General features: G+C 37.0%; 1 protein-coding gene and 1 long non-coding RNA gene across 5 annotated transcripts in view; both read right to left on the bottom strand.

The window, feature by feature from the left end:
* LOC125244674 overlaps nt 1-4956 on the bottom strand; it is a 43503-nt gene extending 38547 nt beyond the window's left edge. The window contains exons 1-3 of one of the 4 annotated variants that reach the window (XR_007179351.1): nt 4535-4956; nt 4123-4162; nt 3701-3886 (exon numbers count right to left, since the gene is read on the bottom strand). This is a non-coding gene — a long non-coding RNA (uncharacterized LOC125244674). The remainder of the gene's footprint in view (nt 1-3700; nt 3887-4122; nt 4163-4534) is intronic. The other 3 variants (XR_007179349.1, XR_007179350.1, XR_007179352.1) reach the window with 3 other exon arrangements.
* A 3875-nt stretch (nt 4957-8831) lies between these two features.
* On the bottom strand, nt 8832-11629 carry phlda1 (pleckstrin homology-like domain, family A, member 1). Its single transcript, XM_048154816.1, has one exon. It carries the CDS (start codon nt 11296-11298, stop codon nt 10864-10866), a length of 435 nt encoding a protein of 144 aa, XP_048010773.1. The 5' UTR covers nt 11299-11629; the 3' UTR covers nt 8832-10863.
* Nucleotides 11630-14849: the final 3220 nt, after the last annotated feature.

A 14849-nucleotide genomic window follows, 5' to 3' on the forward strand; every position in this document is an offset into this window, starting at 1 on the left:
AAAACACTGCTTCAGGAAGCATCGGAGCATAAATGAATCAGTGTGTCGAATTATGATTCAGATCACGTGTCAAACTGCCAACGGCTGAAATCACGTGACTTTGGCGCTCCGAACAGCAGATTCGACACACTGATTCATTTGTGCTCTGATGCTTCCTGAAGCAGTGTTTTGAAATCGGCCATCACTAAATAAGTCGTTTTTTAGTGTTTTTTGGCGCACCAAAAATATATTCTGATAGTATTAATATTGAACCACTGTACTCACATGAACCAATTTAAATATGTTTTTAGTACCTTTATAGATCTTGAGAGAGGAAGTGTCATTGCTCCCTATGGAGGCCTCACGGAGCCATCGGATTTCAACTAAAATATCTTAATTTGTGTTCTGAAGATTAATGAAAGTCTTACGGGTGTGGAACGGCATGAGGGTGAGTAATAAATGACAGAATTTTCATTTTTTGGGTGAACTAACCCTTTAATATTTTATCCATTGTTGCATATCACATAATTTTGTTGTTTTAAGAATTTTTAGATATTTTTACTGGAAAACAAGTCATAAGGGATGACTTTAAAACTATTTTTTTCATTGTAAGGGATTGCTGTTGGACTTTATTAACAAACAGATGAACATACACCAACCTCTGAGGGCTGAGAGGTACAAAGCAATGAAAGAACAATTATCATATCCAGCGGCCAGTGTTCAAGAGGTGGCGGTTATGAGTGGGAGGAAAGGGTGGGACCGTCCCGCTGAGGTCACACACACCTCATTCAAAACAGTACTAGACTCCTTTGTAAACAACCGCTCATCTCCCAACTGACTCACAAAACCAATGACCTCCACACATCTAAGTAATCGCACTCATTCCTTGAGAAACACTATCAAAAGTATTTCATTCATGCACTTTTGACTTAGTTAGTATATCCATAGACTTGGGCCAGTAGAAACCACAACCAACGGCCCAGAATATGTTAGGAAACACATATTGACACATTAAAACCACCATCTTTTGGCTGCACTGACACTATTGGATGAGAACAAAATTTGAACTGAATATTGACACTGTTGTCTTTTGTAGAACTGCTTTATAGCTGAAATTGAATTCGTTTCAAATTTGATGAACTTTAAACATTTAAACATTTGATCAATGTTAAACATTTGTCTTCTTTACAGCTGAATCAAAATTGTTTCATACACTATAAACAATGATTTTTCAAAGTACATCAAAATTTCACGTTTAATTTAATGTGTTATTGCTGTTTCTTTGTGATTATGTGAAATTTACGAGCAATTTCTGAGTCAAATTTGTTTCATAGTAAATCCTACATTTTTTGTGTGTAACTGATGAACTTTACAACATTTACACTGTCGAACTGAAATGAACTGAGTCAACTTTAAAGATTTGAACAATGCTTAACAGTTGAAATTGAAGTGGTTAAATAATTGATGAATTTTGCAACATTATGTTATTTTCCTGATTATTTTTATTGTATAAAGTGCAGTATAAACATCTTTGCAACCATATACACTCTAAAAAGTAATTCAGGGGATCTGTTACCACAACTTAAATAAATGCATTATTGCAAGTTAAAAATTCTAATTTATTGTTTTAATTAATCTTTTTAAGTTGCAAACATTAATTTGTTGAGTTCTGTTATATAATAATGTTGATCATTACATCAACTTAATATCATATGTAATTTAAACTCAAATTTCTGTGCTACTTTGCTTTTTTTTAAATTAGGTTGTAGCAACTTGATAACTTGATAAGGAGAATAAATGTTGAAATTAAGTGTTAATTTATTTGTTTTTAGTGAAGGAAAAGATCTGTTTGTGTTTAATGCTGTTATGTTTGACATTTAAAAGAGTTTCTGTAACGTTGAAGTTTTTGTGGTTATCATTGTTCAGAAGAGTAGATACATGAAGGTAAACACTATGCACTCTATAAGCAATGACTGCGCTAATGCCAGTGACAAGTAATATCTTACTTTGTCAGTAAAAATTCATGTTAAATAAGATATGATAGCTGTGGATTTGAATTGAAATAGATAAGTTTAATTGGTTCCAGGGCTACAACCTTGGTTGTTGGAGTGACTTAATTTTTTTGAGTAATCAACTTAAAAATTTGTGTTTATGCTACAAATTCTTAAAGGGATAATGAAATTTCTGTCATTAAGTACTCACCTTCATGTCGTTCCAAATCTGTAAGACCTTCGTTCACCTTCGGAACACAAATTAAGATATTTTTGATGAAATCCGAGGGTTTCTGAACCAGACATGGCACCTTTTGAGGTCCAGAAAGGCATTAAATACATCTTTAAAATAGTCAGCGTGACTACAGTGGTTCAACCTTAATGTTACGAAGTAACAAGAATACTTTTTGTAAGTAAAAACAAACCAAAAATAACGACTTTATTCATTAATTTCTTCACTTCTATGTCAGTCTCCTACGCTGTTGATGTCGTGAACGCAGTTCAGCGCTTCCGTGTTTACGTCCGAACGCCAGATATGAAGGTAAACACATCTTATTTTGTGTTACGAAGATGGACGAAGGTCTTACGGGTTTGGAATGACATGAGGGTGAGTAATTAATGACAGAAATTTTATTTTGGGTGAACTAACCCTTTAAGCTCCTCTAACTCAATAAAGCTTGTTGGTTGAACGTAAATTCACTCAAAGTTGTCATAACTCAAAAAAACTGATGCAAACTGTTAATTTTTTTTGTAGAGCCAACACATTATTTTTTCAGAGTAATTTCTCTGCATGATTATTTATTGACCATTGGTGTCTTTTATAGTATTGCTGTTGCTGCCATCAAAAGCAAAAAGCAGTCTTGCCAAACAACTAAATCACTTTATCTGAAAAAAATATTCACTATAAATGTGGGAACCCTGTTGCGCATGCAAAACTTTCTTCAGGATATTGATATACCACTTTAACGCACACTAACGTACGGGACAGCCGCCTGGCAGGTTTTCTTTGGTCTGTTATTCAAATCAGTTGGGCGGTACTGGGGGGAAACCTTGGCTGATTTAAATGTCAAAAGATAATTTGAATGGGTATGTTTGGGAGTTATTTAATTACCCAGAAATCTCATAGGCAGAGAGAAGCTGAACATGAGCAATATTCTGAAATGTCAAGCGCTCTCGCCTCATTTCAGAGCTGAAACTCAGTCCGTCCAATAATGTGCTTAGTTGGTTATTTCAGTCTAAAAAATGTACAGATGAGAAAATTATTCCGGATTGTTGTGCATGTTTAATTTAGGAAGAGACACAGTTGATTTTCTTCAGCTACTGAGACTTTCCGGCACCGTATTATCAGTGACCTTGAGCGGTTTGCTGTGAAATACGACAGACTCGTGAAGTAAGCAACACCTGGGCTGTGTGGGTGTGTGAAAACACTGATACTAAAGGAACACAAGGAAGCACTTAAACTCACTTCTGCTGACAACAAATCCTGAGCAAGCAAATCAAGAGCTTTGAATTTTGAACATGAAACTTAAAATGACTCAAAACTTTGCATGTTTTTTCCTCAGGGGTTTCTCAGAGAGAGGAATACTGAACAAACTGACTCCCCTGAGAGAATATAGAATTTGTTTTTATGGAAATAATGCATTACAATACCTTTATAATGCATTATACATAATGAAGTCAGACAGTATTTACTCCCAGATAAGACTGCATTTTCTGCAGTGTTTACTCACTCACTGATGTAAATCACCAGCATGATCATGTGTCATGTGTCTTATTCTGGTGGCCAGCGCTTGATATGGGCAAGGTGACATTCCGTATCTAATCTGACTTCCTGTCTTGTGGGCTGAGGGGCGGCAGCAGCTGTGCTAATGAAGACTGGTGTGACTGGCTCCAGGGTGAACGGGAACAGGTGCAGTCTGGAGGAGAGAGAGAAGGAGAGAAAGGCCTCTCTGTTCGAGAGATCACTCACCCATAACAGACACAAGGGCCAAAGTCAAGTGTTACGACAGGAGATTTAAAGTTAGCTGTTCAAGCGGACAACATTTTATGGCTTTCAGATAGAACAGTACTTCAAATACATCTGGAATATTACATTAAAGGAATGTTCTTAAAGGGACAGTTCACCCAAAAATGAAAAATATAATTTACTCACCCTCAAGTTGTTCCAAACCTGTACGAGTTTCTTTCTCCTGCTGGATACAAATTAATATATTTTGAACAATATGAGAAGGGACCAAACTTCCATAGTATAGGGAAAAATACGGAAGTTTTTGGGTGAACTATCCCTTTAAAGGACCGTTTAGGTTTAAATAATTATTTTGTGCTCAAGAGGTAATATTAATATTATTATTAATAAAAAAAAGTGCACTAACATAAAATACAAGCTTTAGGTATGCGTTTAACAATGTTTGTTTTCGCGAACGTTCACACGTTTGTATTTGGGCGTTTAATACGGTGTTACGTTCATACACAGTTCGGTTATTATTCAGGACTCACACCCGCATCTTGAGTGCTGTAATTACTTTAAACTGAACATAAATGTGTGTTTGTTTTCGGTAACTTACATAGACGGGGATAGACGTCGTGTGTCAACTGACGGTTTAGATCCAGTTTCTGACGTCAACGGCGCGCGATTCTCCACCGCTGTCGGTTGATGGATAAGCTCCCAGTTCAACTGAACTCTTGTTGCGTCAACTTTCCAGTGATATTGACGTAACATTTTTGATATTTACATCAGTCACTGCCACCACAACAATGGTTACAGGTGATATTCACGGCTATGCGATTACATAAAAAGTGATTGACATCAGTAACGGTTATTTGGAACGGTTCATTGAGTCCGATTCACTTCTAGATTGAAAGTCTGATTCATTTGTGGGATCCGGTTCCTTCAAACAATTCGACTCAATGAATCTGTTAAAGGGTTAGTTCACCCAAAAATTAAAATAATGACATTTATTACTCACCTCATGTCATTCTACACCCGTAAGACCTTCGTTCATCTTCGGAACACAAATTAAGATATTTCATTGTAACTCTCAAGATCCAAATATATTTAAAACAGTTCATGTGAGTTCAGTTGTTATACCTTAATATTATAAAGCGACGAGAATACTTTTTGTGCGCCAAAAAAACAAAATTATGACTTTTCAACAATATTGGCTTGTGGGCCAATTTCAAAACACTGCTTCTGAGCTTTATGAATCGAATCAGTGATTCGGAGCGCCAAAGTGATTTCAACAGTTTTGCCGTTTGATAGGAGATCCGAATCACTGATTTGATTCGTAAAGCTCCGGAGCAGTGTTTTGAAATCGGCCCATCACTATATTGTTGAAAAGTCGTTATTTTGTTGTTTTGGTGCATAAAAAAGTATTCTCGTCGCTTTTTAATATTAAGGTAGAACCACTCACATGAACTGATTTAAATATGTTTTAGTACCTTTATGGATCTTGAGAGTTACAGTGGCATTGCTGTCTATAGATCATCACTGAGCCAACAGAGGTCTTACGGGTGTAGAACGACTTGATGGTGAGTATAATTAATGACATTATTTTCATTATTGGGTGAACTAACCCTTTAAAATAATCGATTTATCTGTTCTTTTATTTATCTGTCATTGCGTAATTTCTACTCTATGGCCCAGTATCCCCTCAAATGCAATCAAATAAAGTTGTATATTAGCATATATTGAGATTGTTTATTAATTTTTATTACAGTTTTGCACCTAAAGCAGCAAATACAGGCAGTGTATTACAGATTAATTTACATCTCTTACCTAAAAATGTTTTTTTTTCTTCTCATATTTCCATAAAATGCTATTTAATCATGTCATATTTCCATCACATTTGATAAACGTTCTGTTTGTTATTAAAGAAACATACATTTCTCTCTCTTAGTCAAATCCTTTTATCGGCTTAACATTTCGGAAATGTTCATTATTAGAGATGGTTCATGTTTGAACACACATGCTTGTTTCTTTGGCAAATAGCAGACACTATTTATTAACTTTGTGCCTCATCTGACAGGCAGCTGACTGGGAGACAACATACCGGATGTGTCTTTGTCAGCTCTATCAGCAGCCATGAAGTTAATAACAAATATCCTTTTAATAGCAAATATCTAACTAGCTGGTGTTTCATTTGGTTAATCTGAGAATCATTATCATCAGCTGACATTCACAAGGGTTTGTACCAAAAAGTATCTGAGACTAAAACCAAATTGCTGTTCCAAACTCTTTTATTTCCAAAAATGAACAATATTAATAATTAAAAAAGTTCCATTTAGTTAGAAAATGCACTTTTAACCAATACTTGTGTCATATGTATCTTTGTGTTTATTAGTTTTATGATTTTATGCTTCATATGCTTATAGTGTATCATGTCATTATCTTACATACTGAAATTGATTCATCAAACTGAATCATTTGGGAGTTGTTTTTCCCATTGTGCTTCAAAAAAGGAGCACTATCGGTTTCAGTTAGGATGCTGCCTTAGAAGATAGCTACCTATGTAGTCAGCAAGACCGTTCAGACGGTTCTGGAACAGAGATAATGTCTTACAAAAGAAAAAAATGGCAAATACATAAATAAAGCATGTAAAACAGACGCTGAAGGTTCACTGCCGCCCTCCGGCTCTGTCATTGGCTCGTTTTCAGCACATCTCTCCATCCTACACCTACTGCTCTGATAATTAGCTTTCGTTTAATTCCACACGACTGCCGGAAGGAGTAAACGATTACACAGATTAACTGGCAATTAGAAAATTACAATGATTTTGTAGCAGAAACACTGCTGAAGCTCCAGCCAAACTATAAATTTAAGTAATGGGTCAGTGATTTCTAGTGCAATGACTTCATAATCTTAACATGGTTCCAGTAGTTAATGGATGTTTGATTATTTTAAAAACTGAATGTGGATAAAAAACTTATTCAAGAGTCAAATATGTGACCCAACATCCAATTCAAATCTGATTTGTTTTTGTAATTGGTCTATGTTTCCGTTTGAAAGCCATAATGGTGCAACAAATGCCATTTATGATGCTGTGACAAACGGATGTGTTTCGTAAACACATGAGGTCAGCATCTATAAGAGTGACATTCCTGCAACACAACTCAGATTACACCGAGGTGTACAGGCGTAAAAATAGACAATCGGGGTGTGTGTGCATTGGGCAGAGAATGAGGCAGTCTGCCATTTTTACACACTCTCACCCATAATGCTCTGCGAGGACTTTGAAAGAATCCCAGCCATCCAGAGTGCATGTATGCATTTGTCAGCATGACTTCTTATGCATCTTCCACCCACACTAGCTGATCACATCCCAAATCCACACTATAATGACACTGAAGTACAGTAGTGTGATGTGATGTAATGAAGCCGTCCTCGTCTATAAAGGTCACGTGTATCCAATAACACACACACACACACGCATCCTTCATGGTGGTCCTCGTTCTGATTTAGCGTCCGAGATTTAATTAAGTTAGCCGGCTTCTCCGGGTGCGTTCGGAGGCGTAGACGCGTGGCCAACACTTCGTCTTACTGACAGCCCTGACAGTGAAATATTATTCTAGGAAACTGCTTCCACTTATAGCTCAAGAAGACCGGCGAGTGCTTCACAGAGCCAACGGCAGGAGACACGAGACACACTGAAACGTGAACGATAAGGCCTGAAACACCAGCAAACGTTGTGCAATGAATAAAACAATGCAAATATGATTTGCATTGTCAGCAACACGTCTTCTACGACTAATTTCCAAGTCGTGGCAGAGCAAGAGTTTGAAGAAGCAACCTACACTCTGAAAAATGCTGGGATAAAAACAACCCAAGATGGGTTGAAAACGGACAAACCCAGTGGTTGGGTTAAATGTTTGACCATCCTGCTGGGTAGTTTTATTTAACTCAACTATTGTTTAAAAATTACTGTATTGCTCGCTTAAAATGAACCCAAAATAGGTTGGAAATTATCATTTATTAATATGTTTAATAAATTAACATTTATTAATACGTTTAAAGAATAATTATACAATAAACTCTAAAAAATGAACCCAAGTTGTAAAAATATTCTACATTTTCTTGGGTTATTTTTAAAATGGGTTGGAAATGGACAAACCCAGTAATCGGGTCATTTTAACCCAGTGATTGGGTTAAATGTTTGACCCACCTGCTGGGTAGTTTTATTTAACTCAACTAAAATTTACTGTATTGCTGGCTTAAAATGAGCCCAAAGTATGTTGGAAATTAACATTTATTATTATGTTTAATAAATGAACATTTATTCACAAGTTTAACAAATAATAATTAAACAATATACATTTAATTTATTATTTATTAATTAATAAATGGTCACCTTTTGATTATTATTGTTGCCTCTAGTAATTTCCAACATATTTGGGGTTCATTTTAAACCAGCCATATAGTCATTTTTAAACAATAGTTGAGTTAAATTAAATAAAACCCAGCACATTTGGCAAACATTTAACCCAGTTGCTGGGTTTGTCCATTTTCAACCCAACTTGGGTTGTTTTTAACCCAGCACTTTTAAGACTGTTTGATTATTATTGTTGCCTCTAGTAATTTTGTGTCCGATTTTTAATTTCCATCCTATTTTGGGTTAATTTTAAACCAGCCATATAGTCATTTTTAAACAATAGTTGAGTTCAATAAAACTACACAGCAGGTTTGGCAAACATTTAACCCAACCGCTGGGTTTGTCTATTTTCACCCCAACTTGGGTTGTTTTTAGAGTGTAGTAAGTGTTGATGTGTTGACATTTGCATGTGTGTAATGTTTCTGGCCGAACATTGTTCATTCTGTACCACGAAATCCCCAAAATCACAGCACTAAGCAAAGACAAAGATGCAACATTCATTTGAAATGGAATGTATATTTCAAAGGTATGAAAGTGGCATTCAGATCAGCTTAAGGAACGATGCCGTTCCATCAAAAAATGTCATTTTCACACAAAGCAAACAACAATTCAGTCACACGCAGGACTCGACAGCAGATCGTCTGGCATTTCTGATGAATCAACAACATCCAGTTCATTTCTGTCACTGTGCATTCGACTGAGAAAAGTTTTATGTAATGCACTATTGATCGGAATACACAGATCAACATCCTCAGTCAGGATAGAGGCCACGTTTAATTTGGCGGGAATGAAAACGGGGCTGTGAAAAGAAGACATATGAGACTTTACCAAGTGTTTTTGCCATTTCCAGTGGAACAAAATGGAAAACTGCACATCACATTTTCATTGCATCAATTATGGCATCTACACTGACTGAGGTCAATGGCACAGTCAACTTTCTTAGTTAAAATTAATGAACCTTAAGGGGCCGTTCACACAGAATGCGCTACTTTTCCATTGTTTTTCTATGTAAATGTAACCCCTCCTGTTTGAACCGCCCTAAGCGGGACTCGAACCCGGTTACGCTGGCATAGGAGGCAGGTGCTCTAACAAGGAGGCTATGCATTCGCATTTTTCGATGCAAAGACGTGCTCTGTGTGAACGGCCCCTAAGAGTTACGTCAAGTCAACATGATGTAGATCCACCCAATGAAATGTTTAGACAACGGTGAAGTACATTCTTTGGTTTGAATAACAACAAAAAGTAGAACCAACAATGTACCTTCAAAACCAGCGTTGGATCTTCCATTCAAACCAGTTACACAAATAACAAAAAACGAAAATCAAAAGCTTATTCTGAGATGCAGCAAGTGTACTTAAAGAGACATAACCCAACATTCAGATATGCAAATGACTGTTACAAAATATATGTACAAATAAATATCTAATCGAACGCATGGGCACATTAAACGCTGAGAGCATCTCCACTGGTCGAGCATCAGAGATCATAAATGATGGTGGTGGATCTGACAGGATCACTGGATTTCAGGAGTTTTCTGGATGTGTGACACTGCAAGGCGGTGTTGTGACTCTCAGGTGGTCTCTTTAAAATCCCTGCACCGCACATGCAGACTGCGACCTGGAGCGTAACAAATTGGCCTTTCAGGTCCCCCGGAAGATATTGATTACACGTCCAGAGCCGCACGAGACTGACAAATGAAACTGCGCTGAAATGGAAAGTGATGGTGGCATTTCTGTTCAAAACAGACAGACGGATGATGATGATGATGATGCACTAAAGGCATTTCACATTTACAACCAATAAACATATAAGAGAGACCGGGGCTAGTTGTCACACCTTTTACTCCGGGTATTTTCAGCCAGTTTCTGTATAAATACAGACTTTAAAGTATTTGCTTCAGAAATCATAGGGACATTTACACCATTACTACCCAGAAAAGACAGTTCATTTAACATAATATATAGTGGGGCATGTTGTCACAATAGCAACATTCCATTTTTTTGACACTAAGTAATTCTGAAACACAAATTAGGTCATTTTGACCAACAGATTTTAATTCATTACATAATGTGACAACTTGCCCCAACCTGGCATTTTTGGAGAATGCAATCAGTTCACTCTCACCTTAATAGATCCAAGCGTGATTTTACAGATTACCAAATGATTAATTAATATATATATATACCCTAATTTAAGACCAGATGCTTGAAAGCAACACGCATAACCACTGCGAGACAATAGGAGCGTTCATACAAATAGTTTTTCAATCAAAACCTCAATGTGACAACTTGCCCCGGCCTCCCTAACAGTCTCTGAGGAGATATTCCCGGCTCGTTTATGATGGTAATTCAGCAGTGATGTCTTTCAATGCATGAAGAGCGTCTGTGCGCGCGTCCAAGTGCACAAGGTGACACCGAACCGACGTCCGCGAGCTCCTCTCTGCTGTAATGCGCATCGAGTCCCGCTTTCACACGGGAACGTCTCTTGTTCTCGAGCCCTCCGGAGAGGCTCCGCGGCTATCCGGCGTCCTACTGCGCGTTTCGGACCATCTTCTGCGAGGAGACCACCAGCAGCTGCTGCTGCTTCTGCCGGCTGGACTTGACGGCCAGGATCGCCTGGCGGTTCTTGTACTGGACCATCTGGAGCGTGATCTCCGCGTTCCAGCCCTCGTCCTGCGGGCACCTGAAGTCGATCTCTCGGCCCTCAGACATCACCACCGTGAAGTACACGTACTTCCCCTTGCGCTCCACGCAGTCCACCGTCTTCATGTTGGCGAAGTGCAGCTCCTTCACCTTGCAGCCGGTGTCGGGGTGATGGTGGTGGTGGTGTTTGGGTGGGTGAAGCATCAGTCCGTCCTCGGTCAGCACGCAGCGCTTCTTCTTCCACAGCTGCAGCAGCCCGTCGCTGCGCTTCTCCAGCGCGCCCTCCTTCAGCACGCGCGCGCCGCCACCGGAGTCCAGCATCGCCTCAGATCGCGCATGAAACGAGCCTGTGAGGGTCTGGGGTTTCGGGTTGGGATTGGGGTTAGGTAGGCGGACGGACGGATGTCCCGGGTCTGCGAGGACTGTGATGATCGGGGACAGAGCGCGCACGGGGGTTTTCTTTCACGCGCGGACCGCCCACTGCATGAGTGAAGCACGCGCGCTCAACTCAGCAACATCAGCACGCGCACACACAATCGAGTTCATCATGGATGGACTGTGTCTCAAAACCAGCCGAGGCGCCTACCTAGGCAACATTTGTGGCAATTATGTAATTTAATGCGAACATTTATAAAGAGATATTACAAATGCATAAAATCTGTAAAGCTTTATGTAAAACATAACAAAATGGAAATATTTTAAGTATAAGCGATTAAATAAACTATTATCTGTATAAGTATTCAATTACAATGTTAATAACGAAACATGAAATGCATTAACATTAAAATGTGAAATTTCAGATTAAACGGTTAATACAGATAACCTATATTAAATGATTATAAAGAGTATAAAAATATATAACTATAAAAATTAACATGTAAAATTTAGATATAAAACTGTCCTAAAATACTTTTGTAAATATATATATATGGGTCATTGATGAATAAGGTTTTTAAATGTGTAAAAATAAATAATTAATGGATTAATTAATTAATTAATTTTGAAGTTTTATTAAGTGTTAACAATGACATTATGTATTTTTTATATTCAATTAGCACTGCTTTTGTCATTTTTCACAAGATGGACAAAATTTGTCACCAAAAAGTCATTTGGTTTAACCAAAATTTTACCAAATGACACTTGGTTATACCAAATGATATTTTCAAACAGTGCTAACAGGCTGATATCTAGCAAAAGAACAATCAAATATTTTATATTTAGTACAAGTTTTTAAAACATTACATCATTTTCCATGTTTTATAGCGGTTGCACCGAATGACCTGATGTTTCAGGACATGCGTATGAGCAAGTGAAAACATGGATTTTTCAAATATTTGAAAGAGTTAGTTACTTTGCTTTTTGACCATGTGGTCCTGTGCAGGTGTCTGAATGAGGTCACATCCTGTCACATGATATTGACAGCATGACTTGATCCAGAATGGTCCCTTTATATTGGTTACTCCGAATGACATCAATGAAATTCATTTTTCGGACATTCTTTTTCATAACAAAACAATGACATACACATAATTTTAATACCATGTTGCACTATGTTGATATGTTATAAAATCATGCAAGAATTTATATATATATATATATATATATATATATATATATATATATATATATATATATATATATATATATATATATATATATATATATATATATATATATATATATATATATATATATATATATATATTCTGGATCTGATACACAACTTAGAAGATATAACCTTTTGTTTGAACCCACCCATTTCTCATGTGACCAAAAGTATTGGAACAGATTAACTTAAAATAGATTAAAGTGAATAAGACTTAATATTTAGTTGAAAATCCTTTGCTTGCAATAACTGCATCAAGCCTATGACCCATTGACATCACCAAACTTTTGCATTCTTCTTTTGTAATGCTTTTCCAGGCTTCCACTGCAGCCTCTTTCAGTTGTTGTTTGTTTTGGGGGGTTACTCCCTTCAGTCTCTTTTTTAGCAGGTAAAATGCATGCTCTATAGGGTTTAAGTCTGGAGATTGACTTGGCCAGTCTAAAACCTTCCACTTTTTGCCCCTGATGAACTCCTTTGTTGCTTTGGCACTGTGATTTGGGTCATTATCTTGCTGCATGATGAAGGATCTCCCAATCAGTTTGGTTGCATTTTTCTGTAAATTGGCAGACAAAATGTTTCTGTACACTTCAGAGTTCATTTTGCTGCTGCCATCATGTGTTACATCATCAATGAAGATCAATGAGCCCGTCCCAGAAGAAGCCATGCAAGCCCAAGCCATGACATTACCTCCACCGTGTTTCACAGATGAGCTTGTATGTTTGGGGTCATGAGCAGATCCTTTTTTTCTCCAAACTTTAGCCTTTCCATCACTTTGGTAGAGGTTAATCTTTGTCTCATCAGTCCATAAAACTTTGCCCCAGAATGTTTGAGGCTTGTCTCTGTAGTTTTTGGCAAATTCCAGCCTGGCCTTCTTATTCTTCTTGCTAATGAGAGGTTTGCATCTTCTGGTGTAGCCTCTGTACTTTTGTTCATGAAGTCTTCTGCGGACAGTAGACTGTGATACCTTCACTCCTGCCCTCTTGAGGTTGTTGCTGATGTCACTAACAGTTGTTTTAGGGTCTTTCTTTACAGCTCTCACGTTTCTGTCGTCAACAGCTGATGTTTTTCTTGGTCTACCCATTCGAGGTCTGTTACTTAGTACACCAGTGGTTTCTTTCTTCTTCAGGACATTCCAAATGGTTGTACTTGCTATGGTCAATGTTTGTGCAATGGCTCTGATTAATTTTCCATCTTCTCTCAGCTTCACAATTGCTTGTTTTTCACCCATAGACAGCTCTCTGGTTTTCATGTTGGTTACACGTCTAACTATAAAAGCAGTCTGCACAGGCAAAACCCAAATCTGAAACTGAGTGCAGACATTTAGTGCCATTTATTGTTTGAATAATCAATGTAATAGGACACACCAGGGCAACAAAACACACCTGTCAGTCACATGTTCCAATACTTTTGGTCACATGAGAAATGGGTGGGTTCAAACAAAAGGTTATATCTTCTAAGTTGTGTATCAGATCCAGATGTAAATACCTGGAAATAAAAGCTGAAATGTTGATCTTTGTCTCATATAAATTGTTTGATGTCAAACCCAAATGTTTTCAGTCTACAGAAAAAATAAAGGAATAGTCCTCACTGTTCCAATACTTTTGGAGGGGACTGTATATATATATATATATATATATATATATATATATATATATATATATATATATATATATATATATATATATATATAAAAACACACACACACAACATTAAAGATATTTTAATAAAATAACAAAATGGCTGTATGGCCTTTGGACGGTTAAACCGAATGACCTTTTGACACTTCAAAATCTTTAAAATATCTTTATATGTAGCAAAATATAATTAAAACCTTTTGGATTCAATAAAAGATCTAGTTGTACAACAACATCCAAAGTATGTGAGATATCTTTGTTTTTTTTTTTACCATTATTTTACCATTGTTAAGGCCTTTGGACAAAATAATGACCCGTCACGTCATTGACCAATATACTTTTTTCTCTTCCATTACTGATTTAAACCATGAAGTGAGATAATCTTGCTTGGAACATTAAGCAAATATGGTTTATTTGTTAGAAGTTATTTATAGTTTCTAATAAGTAAAAGGCCTATTTGATTACTTAAATGACTGCATGTTAAAATTGATTATTTTGAGTGGTCAAACTGAATTACTTCAGGGAATTTAAACTCAACGCTGCCGCCTAGTGGAGTCAATGAATGATTACATACATTCACAAAAACTGCCAGAGCATCATAACCTTTAAATTACAACATAAATGCATTGGTT

The sequence above is a fragment of the Megalobrama amblycephala genome, linkage group LG14, assembly GCF_018812025.1.
Source record: "Megalobrama amblycephala isolate DHTTF-2021 linkage group LG14, ASM1881202v1, whole genome shotgun sequence".
Lineage (NCBI taxonomy): Eukaryota > Metazoa > Chordata > Actinopteri > Cypriniformes > Xenocyprididae > Megalobrama > Megalobrama amblycephala.

Coding starts and splice junctions, on each gene's coding strand:
- phlda1 (XM_048154816.1), bottom strand. CDS start 11,298: ATGCTGGACTCCGGTGGCGGCGCGCGCGTGCTGAAGGAGGGCGCGCTG.